General features: G+C 46.3%; 3 protein-coding genes across 6 annotated transcripts in view; 1 reads left to right on the top strand and 2 right to left on the bottom strand.

Annotated features, from left to right (window-relative positions):
* The window catches only part of LOC142992847 (uncharacterized), a 35436-nt gene extending 26689 nt beyond the window's left edge, over positions 1-8747 (top strand). For all 4 annotated transcript variants that reach the window (XM_076143361.1, XM_076143363.1, XM_076143360.1 and 1 more), the window contains 5 exons: positions 68-197; positions 991-1122; positions 2385-2628; positions 2774-2842; positions 5090-8747. In XM_076143361.1, coding sequence (XP_075999476.1) covers positions 68-197; positions 991-1122; positions 2385-2628; positions 2774-2842; positions 5090-5265 — 751 coding nt within the window. In that variant the 3' untranslated portion in view covers positions 5266-8747. The remainder of the gene's footprint in view (positions 1-67; positions 198-990; positions 1123-2384; positions 2629-2773; positions 2843-5089) is intronic.
* Positions 8748-12570: 3823 nt separating this feature from the next.
* asb12a (ankyrin repeat and SOCS box-containing 12a) lies at positions 12571-14363 on the bottom strand. Its single transcript, XM_076143405.1, has 3 exons — positions 14052-14363; positions 12919-13447; positions 12571-12707 (listed from the first exon to the last, which is right to left on the bottom strand). Exons 1-3 carry the CDS (start codon positions 14337-14339, stop codon positions 12571-12573), a joined length of 954 nt encoding a protein of 317 aa, XP_075999520.1. The 5' UTR covers positions 14340-14363.
* Positions 14364-18547: 4184 nt separating this feature from the next.
* Positions 18548-25788, bottom strand: zc4h2 (zinc finger, C4H2 domain containing). Its single transcript, XM_076143440.1, has 5 exons — positions 25638-25788; positions 24859-25030; positions 24589-24761; positions 19946-20108; positions 18548-19225 (listed from the first exon to the last, which is right to left on the bottom strand). The coding sequence occupies exons 1-5, from the start codon at positions 25688-25690 to the stop codon at positions 19112-19114; spliced, it is 675 nt and encodes a 224-aa protein (XP_075999555.1). The 5' UTR covers positions 25691-25788; the 3' UTR covers positions 18548-19111.
* Positions 25789-26706: the final 918 nt, after the last annotated feature.

Here is a 26706-nt window from a genome sequence, read left to right as displayed (position 1 = left end):
AAGGGCTGTAACTTTTGCACTGTTAATAACCCGGCGGTAATGATGTGTGTGTACGCTGTGTCCGTAGTGACTATCGATACGTGGCGGCGGCTCTGGCGGTAATGCGGAACGTCACTCAGCAGATCAACGAGAGGAAGAGGAGGCTTGAGAACATCGACAAGATCGCTCAGTGGCAAGCGTCCGTGCTGGACTGGGAGGTAGGAGTGTGTCCGCTCTGCACCGTCAGTCACACACACACACTGGACTGTCACAGCCTAATGTTTGATTGACATGTAGCAACAAAATCTCTGGAGACGTAATTGACGCATTGATTGACAGGAACAGTTTGTAGCCATGTCCCCAAAATGTTGGCTTCTTTTGATCTTTAGTTAGCTGTGCCTTTTGGGAAATCCCATCATGGAACTCAGATTGCAAAGAGGGTCCAACGAAAATTTGGGATGTTTCACAAATCCATTAGATTGTATTGTAGATGATTTGTCTTATTAATCTTTCTTGATGGCTCCCTGTCAAGATTCTACTCAAACAATCAAATGATACAAATGAGTCCAGCCACATGGTTTGATCTTTGGTGGAGACGTGTGTGTGTGTGCGTCCTCCACAGGCCTGCAGTGGACTCAGCAGGGATCAAAGGGAATTAGATCTTACTCAAACTAGAAGAAATTGGGGGAAATTTCTGTGACAATACTTCAATTTACACACTTTCTATTGTGTTCTTGTTCATGATTGATGAATCCTATAATCGCTCCTTACATTCCTTAATGTTTGTCATCTTTTTCCCTAAAATGATAGCGATCCGGGACATAAGTTAGACGTACGCTAGCTGTCCTCATATTGACTCTTCATCACCTTTGTAATGACATTCTGCTGACTTAAGGCGTCCTTGTTACCGAGCTACCGCATCAATTACCAGTCTGTGTCCTAGAACATCTTTCTCGTTCATTCTGATCTGTGTGCCTGTGTGCCTGTGTGTGTGTGTGTGTGTGTTTGAAGGGGGACGATATCCTGGACAGGAGCTCAGAGTTAATCTACACGGGGGAGTTGTCATGGATCTATCAGCCGTACGGACGCAGTCAGCAGCGAGTCTTCTTCCTCTTTGATCACCAGCTGGTCCTCTGTAAGAAGGTGGGCGCCTCCATTAACATTCTGTCTTCTCAGCTCAAAATCACCTTTACAGCTTTCCCTCCTCATGAAACTTTGCTATCATAAAGTAATGGCGGACATATTTGATGACACTGTGACTTTTCCCCAACCTGACTCAAGATCTGCAGATATATTACGTAACAGGAGCTTCGTGCCCCTCGGAGGAAATCCACTTTAATACACAGGAGTTTTCACAAAATGGGGGTATGTGGCAGCGCGGCGCTCTGCTGCTGCCACAGGGACGTTCACGCTTGGCCACATTCGGCATTACACACACACACACACACACACACATACGCACACACAGACAAGAATAACACAAACATATGGATATCTGTTTATCTGTCCTTCCCTTCGCTCTCAGCGTTTCGCCTGCTATCACCGTTGAACATCTCTGGCACCCGAAATGCACGCCAGAATGTCTCTAACACACACACACACACACACATACACATACAAGGACACACTCATATGTTAGCTGTTTTGGTCCGCAAAGAACAGGCGGAGATACGCTGAATTATAAATTAGAATCCTTCTGCAGGGATTCAGTGTAGAACATGTGTGTGTGTGTGTGTGTACCGGCGCCCTGGGGGTGTGTTACTCAGAGCCGCGTGTCTTCCCTATCAGCGCCCAGATGCAGATCGGTCTCTGCACGCTCATTAGGTGTCTCCCCGTCTTCCTCGTCTGTCTCTTTGCCCTCGTTAACCTTAGATTGTTGCTGGTTGATGTTGGCGTTGTCGGGCCGAAGGCAACAGACGATGAAAGGGTTGAGTTGACGTGCAAATACTGAGATAATGGAAGTGATGTTAGTTCTTGAGTTCTTGTGCAAGGAAAGATATGAATGGAGTGTTTAGAGCCGTTTGTCTTTATTTTTATAGGTTTTATGAGGTAATTTGACTCTGCAGCTTGGATCAGAATGCCACAGTTGTAAACCCTGAGACTTCCCGTCCTGCAGCGACGACTCAGAGGGTTTGTGGTCTTTAGTATTTCTTAGGTGTCACTACTGAAACGCTGCCCGTCTCTCATTTCTCTCTGATTTCTCTTGACGGTGCTGCGTTTAGCATCAAGTGTGTACAGAAGGTGTTTGTGTGTGTTTGGGCAGCAGATGGAGAAGGTTGCGTAAGACAGGTTCTCTGGATACCACAGGACGGATGCTTATCAACACCTCAGAGGCTCCTCACGCACACACAGACACACACGCAGAGACACACACTAATACGCGGCATTCCTGCCTCTTCCTGCAGGATCTGATACGCCGGGACATCCTGTACTACAAGGGACGCATCGACATGGACCGCTACGACGTCCGGGAGACCATGGACGGGCGCGACGACGACTTCAACGTGAGCGTGAAGAACGCCTTCAAGTTGTGCAACAAGGACAGCGAGGAGCTCCACATCTTCCTGGCCAAGAAGCCGGAGGAGAAGATCCGCTGGCTCAGGGCTTTCCACGAGGAGAGGAAGATGGTGCAGGAGGACGAGAAAATCGGTCAGTCGCTCTCCTCCCTCATTCACCCAATCACCTTCATTGACCATGTTTGTCACACACACACACACACACACACACACAGGAGGCAGAGGCCATTGTTGTAGAGTGTTGATCTAACGTGCCAACGCCGTGCGGTGCCGTTTAGGTTTTGAGATCTCCGAGTACCAGAAGCGTCAGGCGGCCATGACGGTGAGAAAGGTGACCAAACAGAAAGGTGAGGCAACAAGAAGATACCAGGTGACTTCCCTTTACTCTTCCTCGCTGGTGCGCCCTGTCTTCTCATCGCTGTTTACTTTGGGGCCTTTACCCGCTCGCTCTCTGTGACCCGTCCTGTAAAAACACTTTGGTACCTTTATGAACGAACCCGTAAGTAAGTAAGTAAGTAATGTAGACGAGTGAAGCAGATTGATGTCTTCAGCCTGGACCTTAGATGAGCTGATACCAGTTGTGAAACAGCTGTTAAGCATCAATGAAAAGACAGAGGGCTGTTTGCATGAAGTATTGATCGATTGATTAAAGGGCAATGCCAGCATTGATCACATGTGGGTCCTGAGTCGATCTCGTCCCGGAATCAAACCAACGCTTTTTGGTTTTAGTTTTGGTTTTTACAGATTTGTAGGAGAGACAGAAGAGAGTTTGTTCCCATCACTGCCATTAACTCAGAGAATCTAATATCAGGGAACAGTTATCAACCAAAAGTCACATCTTTTGGTTGATGATAGTAATAATAGTCTTTTTTTTATTGTAAATAATTTCTTTTACCAAATTCTGTGTTTTCCATTCGGTTAAATTATCTTCTGGATTTTCTTCTTCTTCCGTTTTTTAAATCCACCTTTATCAAGTGATTCCAATCAATTCTTCAGTTCAATTCAAATTGGACTCTTTAATAACAGCAAAGACGTCTTTCTTTCTGTTTGTGCTGCTTTGACGTACTGTAGCTTGTCTTGTTCCCAGCATGATGTCTGGATGACTCATGCTTTGCATCTTTGCTAATATGAGGGTAGACACACACACACACACACACACTCTAAATCGACAATATGAAAATGCTAGACACAATGAAACCATAGAACACACATAACACACAACAGACTTTTATGTTGACTCACCCAAAATTCAGCGAAACTCTTGTCATCGGATGTCTGAGTTGCGTTTGGCACGGCGGTGCTGCATTAGGGCAAACAGCTGGTGCCTCCCGGGGGTCAGAGAGGCAGAGGGCCCACATGTGAAAGCTGCTGGTATCTTCCTTTAAGGGTACAGCCATGTTAGCGCCAGACTAGATGTGTGTACATTGACCATTAGTGATGTTCTTGCTATTGCCAGTTTCACAATGAGCATGATCATCCATTCAAGTGTTATTGATTAACCCGATGCCCCCTGCTGGCGTTGTTCTCTCTGACGTTAGGACCCTGTAGACGTTGTGTTTCTAAGTGCTGTATGTGTACATGGCTGGCACAAGGTGAAGTACTCTCTTGAATTTCAGATTCATTTATAGATACCATCTTGAGAAAGAGGGCCATGTTGTATGGACATGGTTTGAAAATAATTAAGGTATATGCATTAGAGTTCTACTTAGAGATAGTGCAATAAGACGCCATGGCAACTGCTAAGCAGCATTTGGAGGTGTTGTGATTAGAGTTGGCATTGGAGCATGCAGTCAATCTGTTTACAAGCATTATCTGGACCGTCCAAGATGATTCAGGCTCCAGGTTCCTCTCTCCCGCTCAAAGTGTTTGGCTAAATTCCCGTAATCAAACACACATCAGTTTCCCCAGCCGCTCACTCCGTCCCTAAGATGCCATTGCAACTTTTGAATATTTCATCTCCAAATATTGATTGTATCTAATTTGACAGTAGTCTAGCTGTGATGCTTGTAGACCGTAGATAGACGACATCATAGACTTAAACACGCATATTAACAGCTTCTTTTCTGTTGGCTCTATTCTTTGCCACTCTTGCCTTCAGAGTGCTATTCAAACAAACACGGCGTCAACAAACATGGAAGAACACTCTCCCCCCCTCGCCCTTCCCCCCCTCGTCCAAACGCCGAGGTGTCATCACTGTAATAGATCTGTTCTTCTCGCCGAGTTTGATTGAATAGCCTCTCCGGTCTCTCTCTCTCTCTCTCTCTCTCTCTCTCTCTCGTTCTCTCTCTCTCTCCCTCTCTTCATCCTGCTCCTCTCCCTCAGTTCAGCTGTCATGGTATGATCATGATCATAACGTGTCACATCTCAGGTCACACACACACACACACACACACAGGAATGTAAACACTCGGAGGCTCATCGTGTCCGTCTGTGCCTGGTTTCTGTGTGAGCATGAAGTCGATGTTGTGTTGTAGCGTATAGAGAGACAACGTACTGACCATGTTTCCTTTTTGCTATCCCCCCTCCCCCTCTCTCTCTCCCTCTCTTGCTTTGCTCCCCCTCCCCCTCTGGCTCTTCTGCACCGGCCCTCTCAGGTGTAAACAGGTGCACGCCCCCCTCATACCCGCCCCCCCAGGACCCCCTCAGCGCGGGGCACTATGAGGTCACGGAGGACATGGCACAAGGAGAGGTTTTTGAATTCAGTCAATCCAAAAGAGGCCAGGCTCCTTTCTGGCAGAATTTTAGTAGATTAGCTCCATTTAAGAAATAGAGATACACAGACTCTTTTGAAGGACCAGCTATTTTTCTTAGAAGCACTAAACACTGGATGATCATGCCCCACCATGAAGAAGATATGAACCACACACACACACACACACACACGCACACACACACGCACACACATAACAGACTTTGAAGTTAAGGACCAATGTTAATATAGCGTGTGATTGGAAGCATCAAGAAGACTGAAGACTTTGATTTAAAGAGTTTAAAAAGAAACTTTACAATTCCTGTATGTTAGTAATGTTCTTAGTTAAGCTTCTCCAGCTGTCCACCGTCACAAACTCTCCCCCCTTTGGATTCTACAACACACACACCATCACATCGCCTGAATGTCCAGGAGTTACACAGATTGTTTTATTGTTTTATTTAATTTCTATGGTTTTTGGAAAGTCTTGCTGTTCCCTATGAGGCCAGGCCGGGTCGTCTCCCGGTGGAATGATTGTGTGCTGAGGCAGAGATGTTGCTATGCTGCTGTGTCAGATTGCTGGTTGCTCGTTCTTCTCTGGGTGGAGATGGAGGAGTTACGCTCTCCAGCTCTGAAGAACCTGTGAAGCTCCCTTTCTATCCGCACCCCTGTGTTAGATCCATCCTGATGTCTGAGGATGGATCTCGTCCTCTTCATCACTGTTATTCTCTCTCTCGCTGTGCGTTCGCCTCTCTCACGTTCGCCTGGTTTTCATCCCTCCCCCCTCCCTCCCCTGGCTCTCTGTGTCCCTCTCTCCTCTCCTCTATCTGTCTGCCCACCTGCTCGGCCTCCGTGAAGCAGAAGAAGAGCTTCACACTCTCTTGGAATCTCGCCACTGGCCGCAACGCGACGGGTCGCGGAACAAATCAATAGAACATCAATAGAATATTTACATCCTTTCACCAACCACTCCTGACAGGGTATTCATATCCTATCAAAGCCAGGGGCTGCAGGTTGAGCTTTATGGAGAGAACGTCCGCCCAGATGAAACGGCTGGGTAGAGGCAGATAGGCAGGCGATGGTGTCAGAGCCCCCCCGCCCCCCCCACACACACACACACTCTCCCCAGAGACCGCCCCTGTAGCACTGTGCTGCCAACTCACTGGGTGTTTGGAAAGAGCACAGCCTACCTCTGGAAACCCACCGACACCACGTCCAAAACAATATCCCACCCTCTCGCCCATGAGACGAGCCGAGTCCACGCTCACAGTGTGAAGAAGAAGCACAGCGCACAATCAGAGCGATGAGCACGTTTGAGTCAGAGCGCTGCAGTCCTGTTGCATTAGCTTGAATGTGAGAGTGAGTGGACGTGCGGGCTGCAGCGGCGGCAGAGACTCAACCAGCACAAGAGGGGGAGAAAAGGCTCAGAGCGGAAAGAAGTGAGGAGCCATTATAAATAGTTTTGGAGTAAATACTGCAAACACTGTGAAAGTGTGCGGCAGTGCTGTGGGGAGCTGAGCTTCATCTGCAGCGTGCAGGTGTCCTCTGACTCCGCCCCCTCGCCCTGTTTACCAGGTCCGATCTGTGTTCTGGCAGTTACCACGGCGTCGCTCCCTGAGTCACTGTGGCCTCTTCAAATTAACTTCTTTATTAAACATTGCCCCCCCCCCTGCCCCCGGCCCCCCTGGCCCCCCTGGCCCCCCTGGCCCCCCTGGCCTGAAGCTGCTGGGTCTCACCATAGAGTTTGAGGCTTTAGATGGCTGCTGGAGAAGACGTCACACCCTGGATGATGAAGGTGTGTTCTTCTCTGCAGTTGGAATGTAAGTGAGACCAGATCAGTCCTTGGTGTGTGATCGTGCTTTAACCTCAGATACAGAAGTTACATTTTGTGTTGCGTTGCATCACCTGATGGACAGACAGACAGACAGACAGACAGACGTACATATACAGAATGACAACTTGTGCAATGTGATATATCATCATATATCTTCACTATCCACTACCGTGATATGAAAGAGTTATATATCGTTCTCTGTCATTTGTTTGCCTTCTTATGGGCCTTATAACCTATTGGAAAAAAAGAGACCTTAGAATTGCTTTGTATGTCGTGTAATTTATGTTCTGTTTCAGTAAAGAAAGTTGAGAAATGGGTGAGTTGGCTGGTGGTATCTGTAGAGAGGCTCCCAGTGAGACGGGAAGATCAATCCCTTGTCTGGCACAGCAAAGTTTATGGTTCCCAGGCCATGATAACCTCAGGTCCAGTGCTACACACCCCCCTCTCCCCCCGCCCTCCCCTCACCCCCACGCCCACCTCCACACCGTGCCACACCGCCAGTACCAACATGCAGACACAAAGCATGCAGGCAAGTACACAGAACACACACACAGACGCGCTCATACACACACACACACACACACACACACAGAGACATACAAGCGCACACACACTACCGTGCACACTTGCTGGCCCGTTCTGCTGCGGAGAAGAGAGATGCTATCTAACAGTGCCTTCCAGCATTCCACTAGTGATTATCTATTCAGTTTCACAGGCAGATTTGAATTAGTCATGTATTTTCCCTTCAGTGTGGGACCTGCATCTCTCTCTCTCTCTTTCTCTCTCTCCTTCTTTCTCTCTCTCTCTCCTCTCTCTCTCGCTGGGAATTCCTTGGTTCCCTCGGTGCGTGAGATCCACCCGGACAGTAAACTTTAGGACATCAGGCCTTCTTCTCTACAGGAGCAGATACTGTGCTGTCTGACTGAAACACTCATTACTACGATGCCACACACACACACACACACACACACACACACGCAGTTGTAATCAAACTATCGCACAACGGAGAGGATAACTCTTAATTTCAGACACTTACTCAAACTACCTAGAATTCCTTTAGTATCTATTTATGGAAGAGAAGAGAAACAAACGCTCTATTGTTTCATCTGAATATACAGCTAGACACTTTGTCATGTAGGGGTTTACATTTCTATAGTATAGTATTAAACAGTGAGTTACGAGTCCTAAGAACAATCATCTATTTTACATTTATCAGCCACACACTGTAAATAATGTAAAAAGAACAGATCATATATTTGGATATTGGTATTTTGCGTTGGAGGCGAATGTTGTTCCAGTTGCTAGCGTGCGGTCCGACCTCAGTCCAGGTAAATGCATGCTCGTGGCATCCCGATATTCTGCATGAGACCACTTAAAGACCACTACTCTTTGGACAGATTGTTTTCCGTTTTTTTTTTTATTTCACTTTCCAACACAATCTGGAGCGTTTGTCCGTTCGTGTGTAAACCCCCCCACCCACCTCAACGCGAAGATCAACGAGAGCTCTTTCCTCTGGCCCCGCCCCCTGCCCCGTAGCCCCTCCCCCCTGCCGCCTCAATATACACAGCAGAGGATTCTTTATTTATTTATGATATCAAATAGAGGGGACTGGAACCTGTCCCCCCCTGCTGTATACGACTGAATAAGTGAAATCAAAGGCACTGACGCTCTTCTAACTGTTATTTGATGATTTTTGTTTGTTTTTATTTTGGAATCTCCATTTACATAACTGCTGAGGCTAAACGGGTATAGGGTTTTTTTTTTTTAAAGATATATATATATTCAAAGTTATATATATATATATATATATGGTGAACAGCGAACCAAATAGGAGTTAACGCCGATTGTGGGTATTTGTGTATAGATTTGTAGTCGAGCAGAAGAGCTGAATAAATGCTAAACCTCTTGGGATGAGCTAAAAATAAACATAATCCTGATGACACACACACACACACACACACACACACACACATGCAGCAGTACTTCATTACAATTCATACCACGCTCTTGTTTCTACTTTATAAGCATATAAATGATTCTTTGAAGTACGTTGTATTTATTGAATGCAGTATTCTATATTACCATTCTATTTTGGCTACGTTATTAAACAGATGTATGTTTTGGTTCGGGGGGGGGGGGGGGGGGAGGGAGGGGGAGTTATTTTTCTTATATAATTGAACATCCTGACCTTGTGCTGAGAGCTCGGCCGTGTACGTTTTAAGGAAACGTCACTCTCCAGGAAGTTTCAGAGATATTTTAAGATTCATTTAGGAGACTTGTCAAACGAATGCAATTGAAATAACTCCAATGTTATCGATGTAAATCCTCTCTAGTCCAGGCCGCACATGAGCCAGTAAGCGTATTCAAACATATTTAAACATAGCAACAGAAGGAATTTCTTGCAGTTCTGAGTTGTTTGGGGATACGACAGTCTTCAATCAGCCATATTACAAAATGTGGTAGCAGAATACTGACGTCCCGCTTTTGGAATCGCACTCTACTCATTGTATATTACCATCTAGTTTGAGGTTTTCGGGCTCTCACGGAACAGTTAACACACACAAACACACACAGAGACACAAACACACTACCCATCCTTTTGTCACCATATGCAAACATTTGTCGTTTGATTTCTTGCTGGCCTTTTTTTGAGTTTTATTTGTTGTAGAAATGGAAAAACCTGAAAAATAATTGCCTATTCAATCCAGAAACTGTGAATGGGAGAGTGGAGATGTCAACCTGTATGTACATTATATGTTTTGATGTAATCAGAAACACTGGGAATATGTTGTACTTCGCTGTAAAAATGAATCCATATCTGATATAGCTGTACTTTTGTTGAAAATAAAACCTCTACAGAACTGCATCTCCTGGGTGCCGTGGTGAGTGACGCAGCTGTGCTACATTGGCCCGGCTGTGACGTCGTCTCCTCTATGTAGGTCCCTCGCTCGCTCGCTCGCCCGCTGACGACGACGAGCCAGCGCGTGCGTTTGTGGCGAGATTATAAGTGAGAGGGTCACAGCACTGAGATTCTCTGCTCCGTCTGAACCAAACGACCCGGTGAAGCTGAGCTACACTCTGTTATCCTCAATATTCACATTTACTTCAGTCAATCTTCTAATTTGTGATGATTTCAGCTCAGATTTACGAGGGCTAAAGAGTGAATCATTGGTGTCTTAACATGAAGGTTATCAGACTCACAAGTTAGATAAACTCCATTTTAACTAAATGCCAAATGAAATCACAGCACGTAAACAAAACTACACTGATGAATAAATAATGAGACGTATGCTAATCTAAAGTCCCAGGTGGTCGCGCTGAAGTGTGAGCTCATCACTCTGCTGATCCTGAGACAGACTGACAGGATGCAAACTTTGTGTGTGTGTGTGTTTAAATATGAAACTGCAGTTAAACTGTATTTGCTTGTATAAGTTACTTGGGAGGTCAAACATATAGAAGCTCACCAATAAGAGGCTTTTTACAGGCAGTGTTACTGTGGTCTCTAGTGGTCAATCATGGTATTACACTTCTCAAGGGCATGACAGTGTTGCTGTCAATGCTCAATCTCAGTTTATATTACACACTCATACAAACAAGCTTTAATTTAACAGGGTTTCCTTAACCCATTGAAACCCTCCTGATCATGAAATGAAAACATCTTTTCATGCTGCTTATGAACCACACACACACACACAGTCAATCTCATATCTGCTTCTTTACACATAAGAGATGTATTGCGATGAATAAATCAACCAAGAATGTTTACTGTAAAATTCCTTCTCCTGGCAGCACCTTGAGCTCTAAACTATGAACCTGCGCCGGTGCATTTATGTCATTTTTGTATCGTCCTCTTCCTCTGCTGTCTCAGCCTTATTGACTTCAGTCAGGCTTTGGAGAATGGGCTCATGCAGGTTAGGGGTTAATGAGAGGTTCTCTGGTTCTAGATTAAAGGAGAATGAGTTCAGATAAAGGTCCAACACTGGGAACAAGTGTATATAAAAATAAAAAGTATATTAAAATCTTAATAAGAGCCTTGGACCAAATAACAGTTTCCTCTGTTGCTCGGGTAAGAAAGTATGTACATAAATTCATTAACCCCTTAAAGAACCAAACGTCCTATGAGAGAACATAGTCCACAAATAAAAGAAATTAGGGGACTATTTGGGGCTGGGGTTGAGGCCACTAAGGCTCAACTCATTTGGGTTTATGAGCTCCATTTAGCTTCACACATGCCTTTAACTTTGACTTTCAGGTAAGTACTTTCTATCCTCTCTTGGGACACACCGCCCCTCATACATGGTGTTAATTTGACTCATACAAGGAAGACATGGCTTCCATTCTTTCCCCCCTCATCTTGTTACAACACTTTGACCTCTCCTTGGGTCTCCAGGTTGAGGGAGGAAGTCTTGCACTTTGTGGCGTATTTGAACCTGTCGCCCCCTGAACTCAGCCACATTCCAAAACACATTCTATTCTTTTTACAACTGCTGGTTAAGTGTAAATCACAGGTTTGGGTAAGCCCAGTTCATCTGAGCTTCTCCCCCTTTCTCCCCGTTTTTAAGTAATTTTCCAGGTTTCTTTCCCTTTCTGAGGTTAATATGTCTCTCAGCTGAGTCTGTCTTGTCCTTTTGCCAGGTTGGAGTATTTTTTAGATAAGTGTGTGTTTCTTTTGTCCCATTTCTCTTATTTCTTAGTTGAAAATGCTCCTTCTGAGACTCTTTGGTCTTGTGTGAGTGTTGGAGCCTGATTGTGTTCAGCTGTGGCTCATTCTCCCTCTCACAGGTGCTCCACATGAGCCTGGGATCGGTCCTCTGCAGCTCAGGCTTCCTCTAGTCTGAGGGTTTGGATGGCAAAACTAATATAACTTTGACATGTGGCTCAGGAGTAAGGCTGGGTTTGGGTTAAACTAGGGTTTGGGTTAAGTTAGGGTTTGGGTTTGGGTTAGATGAATCCACTTTCCCAGTTAATGGTCAAGGCCGCTGTGCTATCCCCTCTTCCTCTCCTGTCTCAGCCCTATTAACTTAATTTAGGCTTTGGTGGTGGTTCATTTATCCCTTTGACTTGGTTTCGGGTTTTATAAGATGTTCACTGGTATTAAGTTAAGGTTTAGGTTAGAGTTAGAAACTGAACCACTAAGGCTCAGCTCATTTGGGCTTTTTAGCTCCATTTAGCTTCACACATGCTTTGACTTTAAGGTTGTGCTCTTTGTGCGCTCTTGGGATGCAGTGTTTCTTTCTTTATCAACAAACTGAAACATTTAACCAGATTTATTTGTATATGAAAAATAGTACAATTACAATTTAATTTCCAGCTGTTTTTATTCAAAAGCCAAGAACTTCCAACCTTGAAAACGCTGTCTTTAAGGATTTCCAGCACTTTTATGAACCCTGACTGAATCAATACATCTACTCACTCTCAAACTTCAAGCTTCACAACAGAACAGAATAGTAAACAAGAACAAGAATGTACAGCGTGGTCGGGCTCCTCTCCTCTCCTCTCACCTAAACTGTGGGGAATATATAGGAGATAACAATGAGCACCGGGGACGGCTTCTATGTTTTGACGTACTTCAGGTAGTTCCTCAGGATTGGAGGAATGTCCAAACAGTCGATTGCAGGCTCCTTATCGGCCAAGTGGAGGAATCTTCGAATGGCTAGCCGAGTCTGCGACATCAGGGTCTTCGGACAAACTGATGGAGAGGAAGAGAAAACACAAAGATCTATCAAGGTTTGGATTGGGAGACGTTCCAGTACGTGTCTGAACTAGGTCAACATTCATGTAGCTACTTCATGTGACGAGGCGACATCATGCTGTGAGAAGGCACCCGGAGGTTAGGATAGGACTGCAATTCATGAACAGTACAGAATTTGTACGATGACCCGCTGCGGTCGATGCCTCACCTCTCTCCTTGAGCAGCAGAACCACAGCTTCACTCTTCTTTGTGTTCGGGTCAGTGCTGAGCACAGGCAGATACACGTTTGCCCCAAAGTCTATGAGCAGCTGGATGAACGCCGGCCCACAGCCATGACGGAGACACGTCTCCAGCACCGTCTTTGGCTGCTTGATGCGGCCCAGAATCTTCTGGTCTGTGCAGTTGTAGTTGGGGTTGGCTCCGTGCAGGAGGAGCAGCTTAAAGCAGTCCAGGTGTCCGTACACGGCTGAGGTGTAAAGAGGTCCTCTGCAGGCTGTGGCGTTGGAGGCCCAGTCTGGAGCTTTGGCTTTGACATCCACCTCCGCCCCGAACCTCAGCAGCTCCCGCAGCACGTCCAGGTCTCCGTCCCTGGCGGCTGTGAGCGTGGGTGAGCAGTTGTTGTGTGGGCTGCCGTTGGGATCTGCTCCAGCCTTCAAAAGTGCAACCACACAGTCCAGATGTTTCCCGCTGACAGCTGTGAACAGAGGCGTCTGGGCTTTCACGTCCAAGCTGTCAATCTGCAAACACAGCAACACGTGACGTTTTAACGCTTCACTGGTTAATTATCTTCTAATGAGCAGTGGATCGCACCTAGAGAGGCTGAGTGATGATTTAATGAAGTCATTCAGTGACGGCCTGATGCTGCATCTGAAGAGAGGTGGGACTACATTTGATGAGCATCAGCGTCCACTCCACTCAAAGCTCAAACTTTAAACAAATCCAATTTTAAAACCTCGGAATTAATCTCATTAATGCCAAAAATAGAGTGCAAACGTGTTCATCCTGTCTCATTTCTTACTCTTTGTTTCCCGCCTGCTGTGGGTTTTTGTTACACACAGAGGCGTGAGAATTTAATCTACTAACAATTACATCACCTCTCACATTATAATTCACTTTGGTTGCATTTTTATCTCTGAAACGTTTAACAACACGAGGCTAAACTAAACCGATTCATTTTCTTAATTCAGTGTGAAAGAAAAGAATTTAACAAGAGGCTCCGTGTTTGAAACTGTGAGGAATCAGTGAAAACAAATTGACTCATTTTGTGTAATAAAACAAATAAAGTGTGTTTTTTGATTGTTTACTACACGAGAGCTGGTTATTAAACCCACTCACACACACCTCTGCTCCGTGCTTCAGCAGCAGCTCCAGGCACCTCAGGTGTCCCAGGGTGGAAGCCGTCCTCAGGGGCGTCACGGGGATCCCCCACCCGCTCCGAGCGTTGATGCACTTCCTGTACCTTTCCTGAGCCAGGAGCTCAGACAGCAGAGTCACGTCATCGTTGTTCACCGCCTGAATCAAGGCCCTACACTGCTCGCTGTCCTGCTCGTCCTCCTCCTTCGGCTGCAGCAGGGAGAAGATCTTAGAAATGTCCATTAAACTCATGCTGGCTGCTCGGCCCAGAACCATAACGGAACCCCAGTGTCCAGTCAAAGCTCCTCCATCTGGAAACACAGAGGCAGGTAATAGCACAGACACACAGACACACACATACACTGGTTCCTTGGCTTTATGCTGAATAATTCTCTAGCTCCCTGACTGTGTCTTACTTGCCACTGTTACTCTTCCTAAACTCAAACTCTCAGGTCTGTGAACGTTCCTCAGCAGATACAAAGGAAACGTGATCCAACAGTTTGTAATCAACGGCGGCAGAAGATAACAGGAACAAGTCACACACACACACACACACACACACACACACACACTTTGACTCCCTTACCGTTGCAGGTCAGCTGATATTAAAGTAATTCCCAAAGCCGTTCCTTTCAAACGTTGGTCATCAGTCACGTGGACGCAAGCAAAGTCTCTCCAAGTTGTGTGTGACACATCCACCAGAACACTGGATACTGAAAATGCAGGTTGTGTGTGTGTGTGTGTGTGTGTGTGTGTGTGTGTGTGTGTGTGTTGCGCGTACATGTGAGTGTGTGTGTGAGTGTCTTGACATGGCAGAGGGGCCGCGGCTCCTTTCTGGGGGGGCTGGGGTCTAATTTTAGGCCACAGATGGGCCTGGCTAAACTTCCATTCTTGGAGAGTGGTGGCTCAGGTTTATAATTAGAGAGGTGATAGGACTGTGACACTCTTTCACTCTGTGGCGTCTCACTGATAAGTTGGATCTTTGTATCCAACCAAAGCTGATGGAAACGCAGGAGAGACATCGTTATTCCGCACCGCCAAGGCCCAGAGGGGCCGGGCACAGAATCCCTCCTTACTTAACTTTATGTCTAATCAGCTTTAGTTTGGGTCCCAACAACTTCCACCTGTGATGATGAAGTCTGTTGATGGGAAAATTCAGTTCCTCGGTTGGAGTTTTCATGATTGGCGCTGAGGAAGCCGTTCCCATAAAGTTGTCAGCTGTTTGTCAGACACTTCAGTGCCACAGGCAGTCAGCTGTTCCCTCTAACCATGTCCTCACTCTGGCCCATGTTTAGAAGGTAAACTGTGGCACGCCGCATTCCCTCACCAGATGGCACAGGAGTCTGAATTCCTGACATTTGTATATATATACACACACACACACACACACACAGGGTGCACACACAATGGATTTTTCCAACAAAGCATACACAGATATAGAACAATTTTATGTGGGTTACCAAGGTGAATAGTAACAATATATGGGTGGCGTTGTCAGGGATGATGTCATTCCCATTTGAATCAGATGTCCTGTTTTCACAACAGTGGAATAATTATGTGATCACCAGATCACATGAAAGCCTTTAACAACTCTGTGCAACTGACATTTACTAAAGTCTGCTTACCAGGTGGAGTTGGGAAGAAGGTAAATAGATGAATGTAAAAATATAATGAGTTCATTCAGCATACAAACATACTTTGTTGTTGGCTCGCTAGACCTTCGAGAAAGGCGAATGAAAAAACGACTAAATGAATGCAGTAGAGAGAGAGAGAGCAATTGAACGTGTTTCCCTGTTCACTTCCTCCATTCACCACCAGATGGCGGTAGTGGCGCGTTTTTGGCCGAGAGTGCAGCGTAGTAAGCGCACAAAGAAGAGAGCTGCTCGGTGCTGGCGGAGAACCATTTTCTTCTGCCAGACTTCCCCTTCTCATTAAGAAGCTTCTGTAACTCTGCTCCTGCGGGTCACACTCGGGGTTCGTTGGGACCATCGCTCTAATGTTCATTTGTATCTGCAGCGCCGCTAGAGTTGCAGTGAATTTACGCGCCATACTGCCAGTTAGCTGAATTACCAACAGTGTAACAGTGATACACATGAAAGTGCACCGTCAGTTTCCCTCTTGATGTGGTGCCAGGTGCACAAAATGGAGGAGGAGGAGGCTGCGAGGCGCTACTGCAGGAGGATGATCTCTAACGTGCTGAAGAGGCAGCAGGAGGATGAGGAGATGAAGAGTTGCCGGAGAGGAGCCGGAGGAGGAGAGCGACGCGCCGCGGCGGGGGATGGAGGCGGCAGTGACCCCGCGAGCGCGAGCCGTGACCGCCCTCTGCGCGAGGTCACCGGGGCAGAGGGAGCGCGAGGCCGAGGCTGTGTGCGTGCGCCGGCCTGCGAGCGGCCCGTTCCGCCTCAGCTCGTTTTAATGCTGAAACACAAAACGTTCAAGGAGCAGATAAGGCAGGTCAGGAGACACACACACACACAAACACGGGCTGACTTGCTCTTTCTACACATGTAATTCATCCATTGTGTGTGTGTGTGTGTGTGTCAGGCTGCGGAGGTGGAGCCACATGATCCCTGCTCTGTGTGCCAGGAGAAGCGGGCGTCTGTGGCCTTGAGCAGGTTTATCAGGAGAAAGAAGACACAGCTGAAGATGAGCAGACTAAACACGCTCTTGAGCCGGGTGACGACCAAACTTTCTACATTTACAGTTTGTAATATATTTCTAACTTGCCGGATTTGTAGCATATTGAAAAATGTTCCCTCTGTTTTACAGGAGTTTGTCTCTGTCGGGGGAGTGTGCCAGATCTGCCGTGGAACTACTTAACAGATATGCGGTCACAGCAACCTGGTGTTGCCATAGTAACGGCTAAGGAACGTGGAGTTGCCCTGGCAGCAGATGAAATGAGGGGTTACCCTGACAAAAACACTACAGGAACTCATTTAGCGAGACCTCGCCGTCCTTTTTTCAGACAGCTGCAGATATGACGGCCGCAGTATTAACACAATGAGGCGGAGGCCATGTTGTGGTACAGTAGAGTACCAATACTCTGACTTGTTTATAGTCGCAGCGGCAGGGAAAACTCAGTGAAACCTTTGGATTTCTGCCATAATTTCTCATCAAATGTAGTCTGAGGGCCATTAAAGACACAATAACAGACAATCTGCTTAGAGTAAGAACCATTAAACATGCAGTCTGGGTACAGACAGCAAATGAATTCTGTCAAGGTTACGCAGTCAGATGAGATTGGCTGTGTGGCCGTGATTCCTGTGAACCATCACCTGATCAGATCAGATTTCAGACTGGAGTTTATTCTTTATAGCCTAATATCACACGACCCGGCTCGGAGCGCTCGAGGAAGACGAGGGAAGACTACCTAAATGTCCTCGACATGTAAGGGGATGAAGAGGGAGAAACACTGGAGAGGCGATTCAACAGGCCGGGTGTGCGATAGGAGCCGGAGGGCAGGAAAACAAATTATGGAGCGATGGAATAACACAAGAAAATAAGATAAATACAGCGTTTAAGTCCTGAGCCAGACAGAGGGCGAGTCCAGGGAGAGAGAGAGAGAGTGTGTAGAGAAGAAGTGACGGGCCCCTCACCCCTCTACACCAGGGAATATGTGGAAAACATCACTAATGGCGTTGTGGGAGGATGAGATTCATTTGATTATTCCACATTTTTTGGTGCCGTGTTCTTCAAAGCAAAGCAGAACAGGTTTTAGGTTGTGCTTTAGGGTTTTCATCTGCTTCTCATTCAGGTTTGGTTCGGTGTGTGTTTGATTTCTTGGTGGCTTTGTCTCGTTTCAAATAAAACACTCAGCTGAAGCAGGATGCTGTAATTAAATACCAAATGCTAAAATTAGTCAAACTGAAAACGCTCCACGAGTCTGTGGCCAAGACAGAGGAAGTGAACAAACCTTAGGAATACATTTAAGGTGAGGGAGGCACTGTTAGGCCACGCCCCCTGGAAGAGGAGCGTCACTGAACATTACATTACGATCATTTGGCAGACGCTTTTATCCAAAGCGACTTACATTACATTACCACCCTTCGCCGAGGGGGGAGCAATTGAGGGTTCGGTGCCTTGCTCAGGGGCACCTCGGCAGGGACTCGAACTAGCAACCCTCCGGTTCCAAAGCAGAAGCTCTACACACTGAGCTACTGCCTACTGTTTGTACTGAACTACTGTTTGTCACTATTGAGAAGACGATGATTTAAAAAGTGGTACGGAAATGTCAGGAAAGTGGTTAGTCGCCAGAAACAATACCCCAAAGAAGGAAGAAGAAAACGGTGAATCCATATGTCACTTCCTGTTCCTGTCCTCTGTGTGAAGGTAAATCCCCCCGCCGGCCCTCTGAGCTCTGATCCACGAGTCCTCAGCTTCCCTGTTCAATTACAAAACAACCTCACACCATGAAATAACACACCAACCCTTCCACACACACACACACGCTTGTTCTGCAATAAAGGGAATTCTTAACAGCTCGGTACAAAACAGACATTTATTTCTTTGTCACTGTATTAAAGTTAAACACGACACGATTCAGAACAAACGAGTCTGGACTCTTTTTCTCTCCAGTTTGTGGTCACTTGAATGTCGTAAACATTAAAGCTACACAGTTCATTTAACTTAGCAAATAAACCAAACAGATTATCACACTGTCACCAAAGTACACAACAGCAATGAGACGCACAACATGCACCGCAACATAAACTGGATCAGAACAGTACAACGTCTAAGGCAATGAACAAAAGCAACATAGGCAAACGTATTTGGACATCTTCTCAAGGTCATCTTTGCATTATTGCAGTTACATAGTTAAGGGCTAGTAAACCTAATACAGTACGGTTACACATCAATTCGTCCAAAAGAACGGCGTTAACACAAGATTGTTGACAGTTTATAAACAAGGTACTAATACAGTTTGTTAGAGGGGAGGAGGGGAGGCATTGGTCCTGCAGCACAGATCTGTCATCTCAGCCACGGCTGATCGCCATCAGTCGATCAGTTCCCTTTGAACCTGCAGAAGCTGAGCGGCTGAGCGACGTCGTCTACTCGTCTGGCTTCCTCTTGGGCTTCTTTGGGTTGCGTGAGCGACTCTTGGCCTTGCACAGCGGACAGATTGGGGCGTTGCGGTGGATCTGCTGGTGGCACGACAAGCAAGCCTGCGGAGAGACGAAGGTGAGAGAGGTCGCTTGGTTACGTCCTTAAAATCCCGATGAGTCCTCCCAGAAAGACGCAGAGGCACGCATGGTTCTCCACATACACTATCCAGTCAAAAGTTTGGACACACCTTCTCATCTTTCTTCTCTTCTCAGTCCAAACTTTTGACTGGTAGTGTACGTCATTAGGTCTTCTGCATATAGGGAGGATGCACTTCAACACAGCCCTCCTGCTGTCCTACAGAGGCTCTTAAGCCAATCCGTTTACTCGATTGTTAACCGGGCGATTAAAAACATTTGGAGTTTGCAGGTCACCTAACCTGCAGCCGGATGTCAGAGCACCTGGAGTAAACTAAATGTGTCCTGGAGGAGCAGCTGAGTCTGGGAAAATTGTGCCTACATACGTTTTCATCTTTTTTTTCCACAGCTGGCTTTTTTTAGGCCCTCACAGAATCTTGGTTACTGTGCAGACATCTGCATAGAGTGTGTGTACATCAACAAACTGAAGCTACAAAAATACCTTCAATGATGAATTGTATGTCACATAGTGGAGCCAAGGTACAACATTGGGCGTAAAGAAGGATACAGTTAGGACGCTTTCTACCATTTTTTTTTAAAGGTCCCAGTAAGCCTCATGGCACAAAGCAACTGTGATTATGTGTGCTTACATCCCTAATACAGAGCCTTTATGTAGATGGAAGCAGTGTGCAAGTGTGTGTTTACCTTCATGGGTGGAGGCTGCTGTCTGAAGGTGGCCGTCTGGCGGGCATCTTGCTTCCTGGAGACCTGAAGCTGCTGGGCTGCGGCGGCAGCGGCAGCGAGGGATTCTGGGATGGCGGGCTCGTGCGGCTCCTTCTGCCACTCGGCCTTCTGCTTCTCAAAGTAGCTGTTTGGGGGGAAAAAGGACAAATGTCTTGCTATGTTTCCGACTTGGAGCCTGACCGCCACATCCCAGCTGTGATTATCCCGACTACAGTGTGTCCGCAGAGACGAGGAGCGACACAAACCACCACAGAAGAAGCCAACACGTCTTCTATTTACGAACGGCTCAGAACAGAAGTGCGGCCGCGGCAGCAGAACATGTTTGCCAGCGCGCATGCACGTACAGTACAGAGGAATGGAAGCACAGCGGGACTGGGAGAGATATGTGGCCTTGAACTTCCTGCCACTTTCCAAGCAAAAAAATAAAAAAACAGAGCCATATCCTATTTCTTTTTGCTCTCACTTTCTCTCAAAATAGATCTGCAACAGGGCAGCTTTCAACATTCACAGATCAAATAATGGGCAAATCTCCTGAGACCTGTCGCACAATTTCATCCTCAGCCCCCGCGACATACACATTTAATAATACAAGTACATTCAATTTATAGTTCCAAACACTCGTAAAGTTAATGTTACCGACAGATTTGTGCGATTGAATGATCTCTGTTGTTCTTTGCTGTTTCCTGAGCTGTGGCGGATTCATGTCTGAGCTGAAATGACTCATCACCGTCACGGACCGTCTATGAAACGTCTCCAACACCCCACAGGCCTGCGAGATGTCATTTAATCTTCTGAAAAGTTGCTCCATCACACCTTGTAATTAAATTACAGCCCGTGCCGCAGCTATTAGGTTGAATTATTCTAGACTTACGACGCTGCCAATGCAACGTGCCAGCCGCACAAATAATCCCAGCTCCCGGTCCGTCTACTAAATATTCACTCGCGAGTAGCAGAAGCCGCCGCATTCTTAACTCGCAAAAACTAAAGGAGCGTCCTGCCAAGATGCTAAAGTGAGAAGAGGAGTGAAATCAGCCCCTCTACACGGCCAAACTGCTGCCCCGACATATTTAGAGATTCAGCAAATTAGCACACAAACGAAGGCACTATGCTCGGAGAGACACGCTGATCTGGACCAGCGACTTGGAACCCCGCGTGTTTTATTGGAAGGAGCAGGCCCACACTTTGCATCCAGGAAGGAGGGGGAGGGGGGCATCTCTGTCCTGAACCTTTTATTGCTATTCATTGTTGCCTTTTATCTTATTTTATGTTTGTTTATGCACAATCGGTGTGTGAGGAGAGTCCACTTATTTCAGGAATGAACACGGAGGTGGTTTACTCTGGCTGTGACGTTTACTGATGTGCATGAATTTCCTGCTGTAATCAAATAAGTCCAATCAAAGTTTGGTAGCGCATGTAAACTTAGAGAGAGAGCAGCGGTTCATGTTCTCCACCCCTCCCCCCCTGCTTTATCCACATCCGATTAGCGGTTTACCTAATCAACATTGTGATGAAGTGAGCATACCTGAGGGGTGGAAGGGGGGGGAGGGAGAAATTTGCAGCGCCGTGGGTCTCATAAACACCAAAAACCCAGAAACGGTTGTACAAGAGAAGTTATAGTCCTCTTCTGAACTCCCACCAGCCACTTTCTTTCCACCCTCCATCTTCATGTCAACACCCGACATCAAAAAGCTCCACCGTCCTGAGGGCCTGGAGATGGAGGAGGCTGCACGCTGTGTTGCAACCAAGTCTGGGCTCTTCTGCACATTTTGCAGGTTTCCAACACAGCAGATGAAGCGTCTGCGCAGGATGAAGTCGGGCGAAGCCAACACTCTGGCTTGGAATGCGTAGGAGTGTAGTGCTGCAGCACTGAAAATTTGTCAACCTGTCTTCCATTTCTTCCGTTTTCAAATTCCAATGACGCTCTGATCTTGACTTTCTCCACCTATGATGGATGCCAGTTTCAGACGGAGTGTGTGTACGGGAGTTTTTGTGCGAGCGTGAATCCTGAGACCACCTTGATGTGACTCTTAAGTGCTGCGGTGAATTTTAATGACGCAGGCTGCACCTCTGTGGGAAACTGACTCTTCTGGTATTTAGGGTATTACCGAATAAATTTCCTCACAGCCAGAGATTTTGTTTTGGATCATCTTGTGTCCATTACAAATACCTGCTTCATTTATCAGTCGTGGAGATGACAACTCAGGAAAACAGATGACAGAGACTTTCATTTAAGGTTTTACACCAAGTCTCTGTAATATTCTTCCATGGTTCGCATTGGGTTTTGCTCCACTGCTCCACATCTGAGCACAGGCCACACGCGTGTCAGTACTTTGTCTGCACTTCCTCGTCATAAACACAGAATCTTTATGACACCGAGGCGAGGAAAAGGGCAAGAAGAACCTGCCGCTGGGCCGGGACACCCGAGTAAACATCTGATCCATAAGCTCTCCACTGGGCAGCTCTCCCAGGTCGTTCTGACCCGCGGCCACCCATCATCTCAACAGCTACGTCTCCAACACTTGTCACCCAACTAAAGCAGCCAATAAAAAGGCATCCTTCATAATTCCTGGCCACTCTATAGAACCATCAGCAAAGCCACTACAGCTGCTATTTATGAGCCTTCTATTTGTGATTCCTCATCTACTATTGCACAACAGCACACTGCTGCTTTCAGTTAAAGCCAGAACCTTCTGAGTTTCTCTGCCAGTAAATTCAAAACAAATTTATTTAAAACAATATTAAAGGCCAGAATTGTTTAGTTAAGGTTGTTTTTAATACGACAACCTATTCAAAGCTGCAGTTGTATTCGGGCCCCCCGGACATTATTGACGGCCATTTTAATATCCATGGAGATGAGACGCGGTTTGGTTTCCTCAGTGAATTTGTAAATATTGATCTCCTGCACTTGGTTGAGCTCTCATTTCCCACAAAGGAAATTCAGTCTATGGCTTTGAAAGATTGTTTGCATCTTTGATCAGATATCCAACCGTTGAAATCTACTATTAAGTGAGAGGATTTAATTACTGCAAACATTTAAGATACTATTGATCCGATACAAACACAACAAAAAGCAAACGCTTGATGCCTCGCCGTAAACACAAGCCTTTGCTGCTTTAAGTTTAACTAAAGATGCAATTGCCAACGCCTTTCCAAACGGCTCGTTTGAAATAAACATATAATCAAACTATATGTCCACACACATGTTGTTGTATCTGTAGACGGGTATGTGAACAGAACACCCTCTTAATGTCCTTGACACCTCAAATACTGACAGCTAAACATTTGAACATTTGATCAGGGATTTCCCACCGCATCTTTATTGAGATTCCTGTTCCTCGCTGTAATACATTGTAGTATCATATCGTCATATTAGTCTGATCTCTCTCTCTCTAAGCAAACTCCACACGATCTCAAACGCTGAGATCATTCCCATCCTGCACCTCCCAGCTCGCTCTTCATCATCCACAGCTCCGTCTCCTCTGGTTGGAGCTTCGTGGCTAAACGTGCCTGTGAGTAATATTGTCACGGAACCAAGCGGTTTTGGAATCTGCTCCATTTGTATCTATATTCATTTATTAACAATGACATATTGGGAAAGTGGCTGTCTGGCCTGTCAGCAACAAAGCTCGTCCTGTCCAACCCCTTCTGCCAAGGTCGTAAGCGATACCTTGTTGAGTGCTGATGTGGGCTGATGCTGTTCGTGCATGTTCTTAGTTCAGCACGGGACACTGCAAACCAACGGATCCTTATTAATAGATGGAAGGCGCGGGTCTGTACCAGAGGGTCTGCATCTTAGGGACTGGACCTTAGGGACTGCACCACACTGGTTCTCCTTCTGTTTAACCACAGGAAGACCTGGTGACTGTGAATGGGTTTGTGTGCTTACAGCCCTTCATCAAACCTGTAGCACCTCAGGGCTCCGTGCTTGGGCCGATGCTTTTCTCCTTTAACAACTAGTTTGGGGCTACTTATGATAATCATTAGGATGTTGTAAACCGACACATTAGGCGAGCTGGAGGGCCTGACTCAATACAGAACTTTGACCAACATACAAAAACCTTTTTGAGTCATGTTTTTCTACATTTGACAAAATTAGATCAGCACTACATTTCGGGACACAGAAAGGAGCAGAAATGCATCTAATCTAATACAATATAACCTTGCCCACCCACATTCCTTAACCAAAAACAGATGGAATAGCATCACTGCGTTCCAAAGCTGCAGGAAATGCCATAAGTCAAAATAATGGAATTTCTTTCGTTGGTTGCCTGAATGTTATTTATGTTTTAATCCTCTCTCCTTTGTATTCATCCTCCAGATGTGAATGTCTACTTAATTTGATGCTTCATTTTACTTGGCAACAACTCTACAAGGACTAGAACAAGGAATACGAACCGATAAAATGTTTTTCAGGTAACACTTGACTACAGAACATTGACTCACTGTCTGTGCGTGTGTGTGCGCGTGTGTGTGTGTGTGTGTGTGGGTGTGTGTGTGTGTGGGTGGGTGTGTGTGTGGGTGTGTGTGTGGGTGGGTGTGTGGGTGTGTGTGTGTGTGTGTGGGTGGGTGTGTATGCGTGTCTGTGTGTGTGTGTCTGTACTTACTCCAGAGAGAGCTTCTCTTCCTCCTCGTTGAGATTGGGGAGCCTGTGCAGACCCAGAGTCATCCTCAGGGCATCCACGTGCTCCTTCAGGGGTTTATACTCGTCATGGAGGCGGCGAGTCGTCTCCAGCAGCTTGTTCAAGTCGTTCTCTGACTGCTTGATGGTGCTCTCCATCTGTGAGAGGCAGACATCAAACCACACAACACACAACATAAACCATACACTCGTTGTACAGGACCATTAATTAGCTGTTCATGAACGTGGTGCTCACCACATTGATGTCTGCGTGGATGAGCCTCAGCTCCTCCACATGGGCCATCTTCTCCTGCAGGAGCAGATCCATCTCCTGTTTGTACTCTTTCAGGTGCTTCTCCTCAGACTCCAGAGCCTCAAACTCGACCTTCAGACGAGACTTGATCTTCTGCATCTGGATAGTCTTGTTGCTGGAACCCCACAGCACACACACACATTAGTTAAAGGTCAAGTCCCTCATAGGCACACACACAGATTTGCTCCAAGCCATCGCTCAACCTAAATGCAGACACGACACATTTATAGAATTCATTCGATATGCAGCGTGTGTTGTTATTGTGTACACACATTAACACAGCAGCAGCAGGAGGATAAACACACTGCAGCCTGTCACCAGTGTAGCGAGCTAATGACAGTCTGCTGCTCTCGCTAGCTAAGTAGCTTATCTACACCAATTACCAGCACACATCTGGCATTCAGCACTTTAAACACATCTGGGATGTTTAAGCATATACTTCTATATTGTGGGCTCACGGTTTATGTTTATTCCTCTCTATCACAGCCCGCGGCTGCTTCCTGTTAATACTTATAACTGATGTGATATAAGAACAGAAGGAATGTTTGCAAGTGAAAGGGAACGCAGCGACGCGACGAATATTAGCTAGAGGCTAACTGTAACAAAAGCCAAGGAGCTAACGCTAGCCAGCGGAATAACGGGGCGAAACCTGGCCATTTACACTAAACACACACGCGTACCTTCACCCACAACTCACTAGTTTACTCTGTTTGGCGTCTTACCGTATTTCCAGGATGTTCTCCAGTTTGCACATGATCTCTTGTTCGTCCGCCATGGTTGAGGAGGCTTTGTGGTCAGGATTAGCCGCTAGCCACGGAGCTCCCCAGGATGAGCAAAACACAATAGCCTGGCGTGCGCGCGCGCACGCACGCAGACACGCAGGCACGCGACGGGCTACGTGTGCCGTCGTTTGAGGGGGCACGCGCACACCGTCACCTGTACGGGGACACAAAGTAATGCGTTACACTGGACAAACAGATGACACGGGCTAAAAATGGGCGAAACACCTGGATTTCTGACTTAAATCGTCATTGAGGTTTGGTTCTGATTTCACCAAAGTCACAATTATGGACAAATCAATGATGTCATTGTCATTGTTGGACAAAGTGTGTGACTCTTATTTATGGGAGCAAATAACCTCCAACATGCAGTCTATTCCTGATCCTGTACAAACTTTTCCTTTACAAAACTGCTCAGCTTGGCAGTATTTTGAGGGAAATCTTGCATTATCATCGAATCGATCCAAACCAAGAATTCAATTCTTTCAAACCAATCTGTGTTTGCGTCCTCTGTGTTTCCTAAATGGCTGCGAGCTGTCCAGACCTTGAGGCAGCAAAGCAGCAGCAAAACCTCTATCCCTCACAGCTGGGGCAATATTTCCGCTCCAAACAAAGCTTGTGAGCATTTCTGCCGAAGTATTCCTCCTTTGTCTCCTGTGTTCACAGAACATTCCCCCGGAGGCCTCGTGGAATATCCGCATGTTCTTTTGGAATCTTGTCCCCAGATTAGACTAATGGACCAAGATTCCAGTAACTTCTTAATATTTCTACGGATTCTTGAAAACAGGAGACCACAATCCAAAGCGGCAATCTGAGTCTTGTCTGACTCTGATTTGCTATCAAAGAAGAGAGAGCTCAGTATTGACAAGAACAAATAAGATGATTTAGTCTATCCTTAGTTTATGCACAGTGTGCTCTTCTTGTGTCGTAGATAAAGATCAGACCACATTTTGATACGTAATTAATGCAGGAATCCAAAACATTCCAAAGGCTTTTTACACTTTTGTTGCCA

This window comes from Genypterus blacodes, unplaced genomic scaffold (genome assembly GCF_046128005.1).
Source record: "Genypterus blacodes isolate CSIRO-AG114 ecotype Tasmania unplaced genomic scaffold, CSIRO-AGI_Gbla_v1 ptg000024l_1, whole genome shotgun sequence".
Classification (NCBI taxonomy): Eukaryota; Metazoa; Chordata; class Actinopteri; order Ophidiiformes; family Ophidiidae; genus Genypterus; species Genypterus blacodes.
This window is presented reverse-complemented; position numbering and strand designations above follow the sequence as displayed.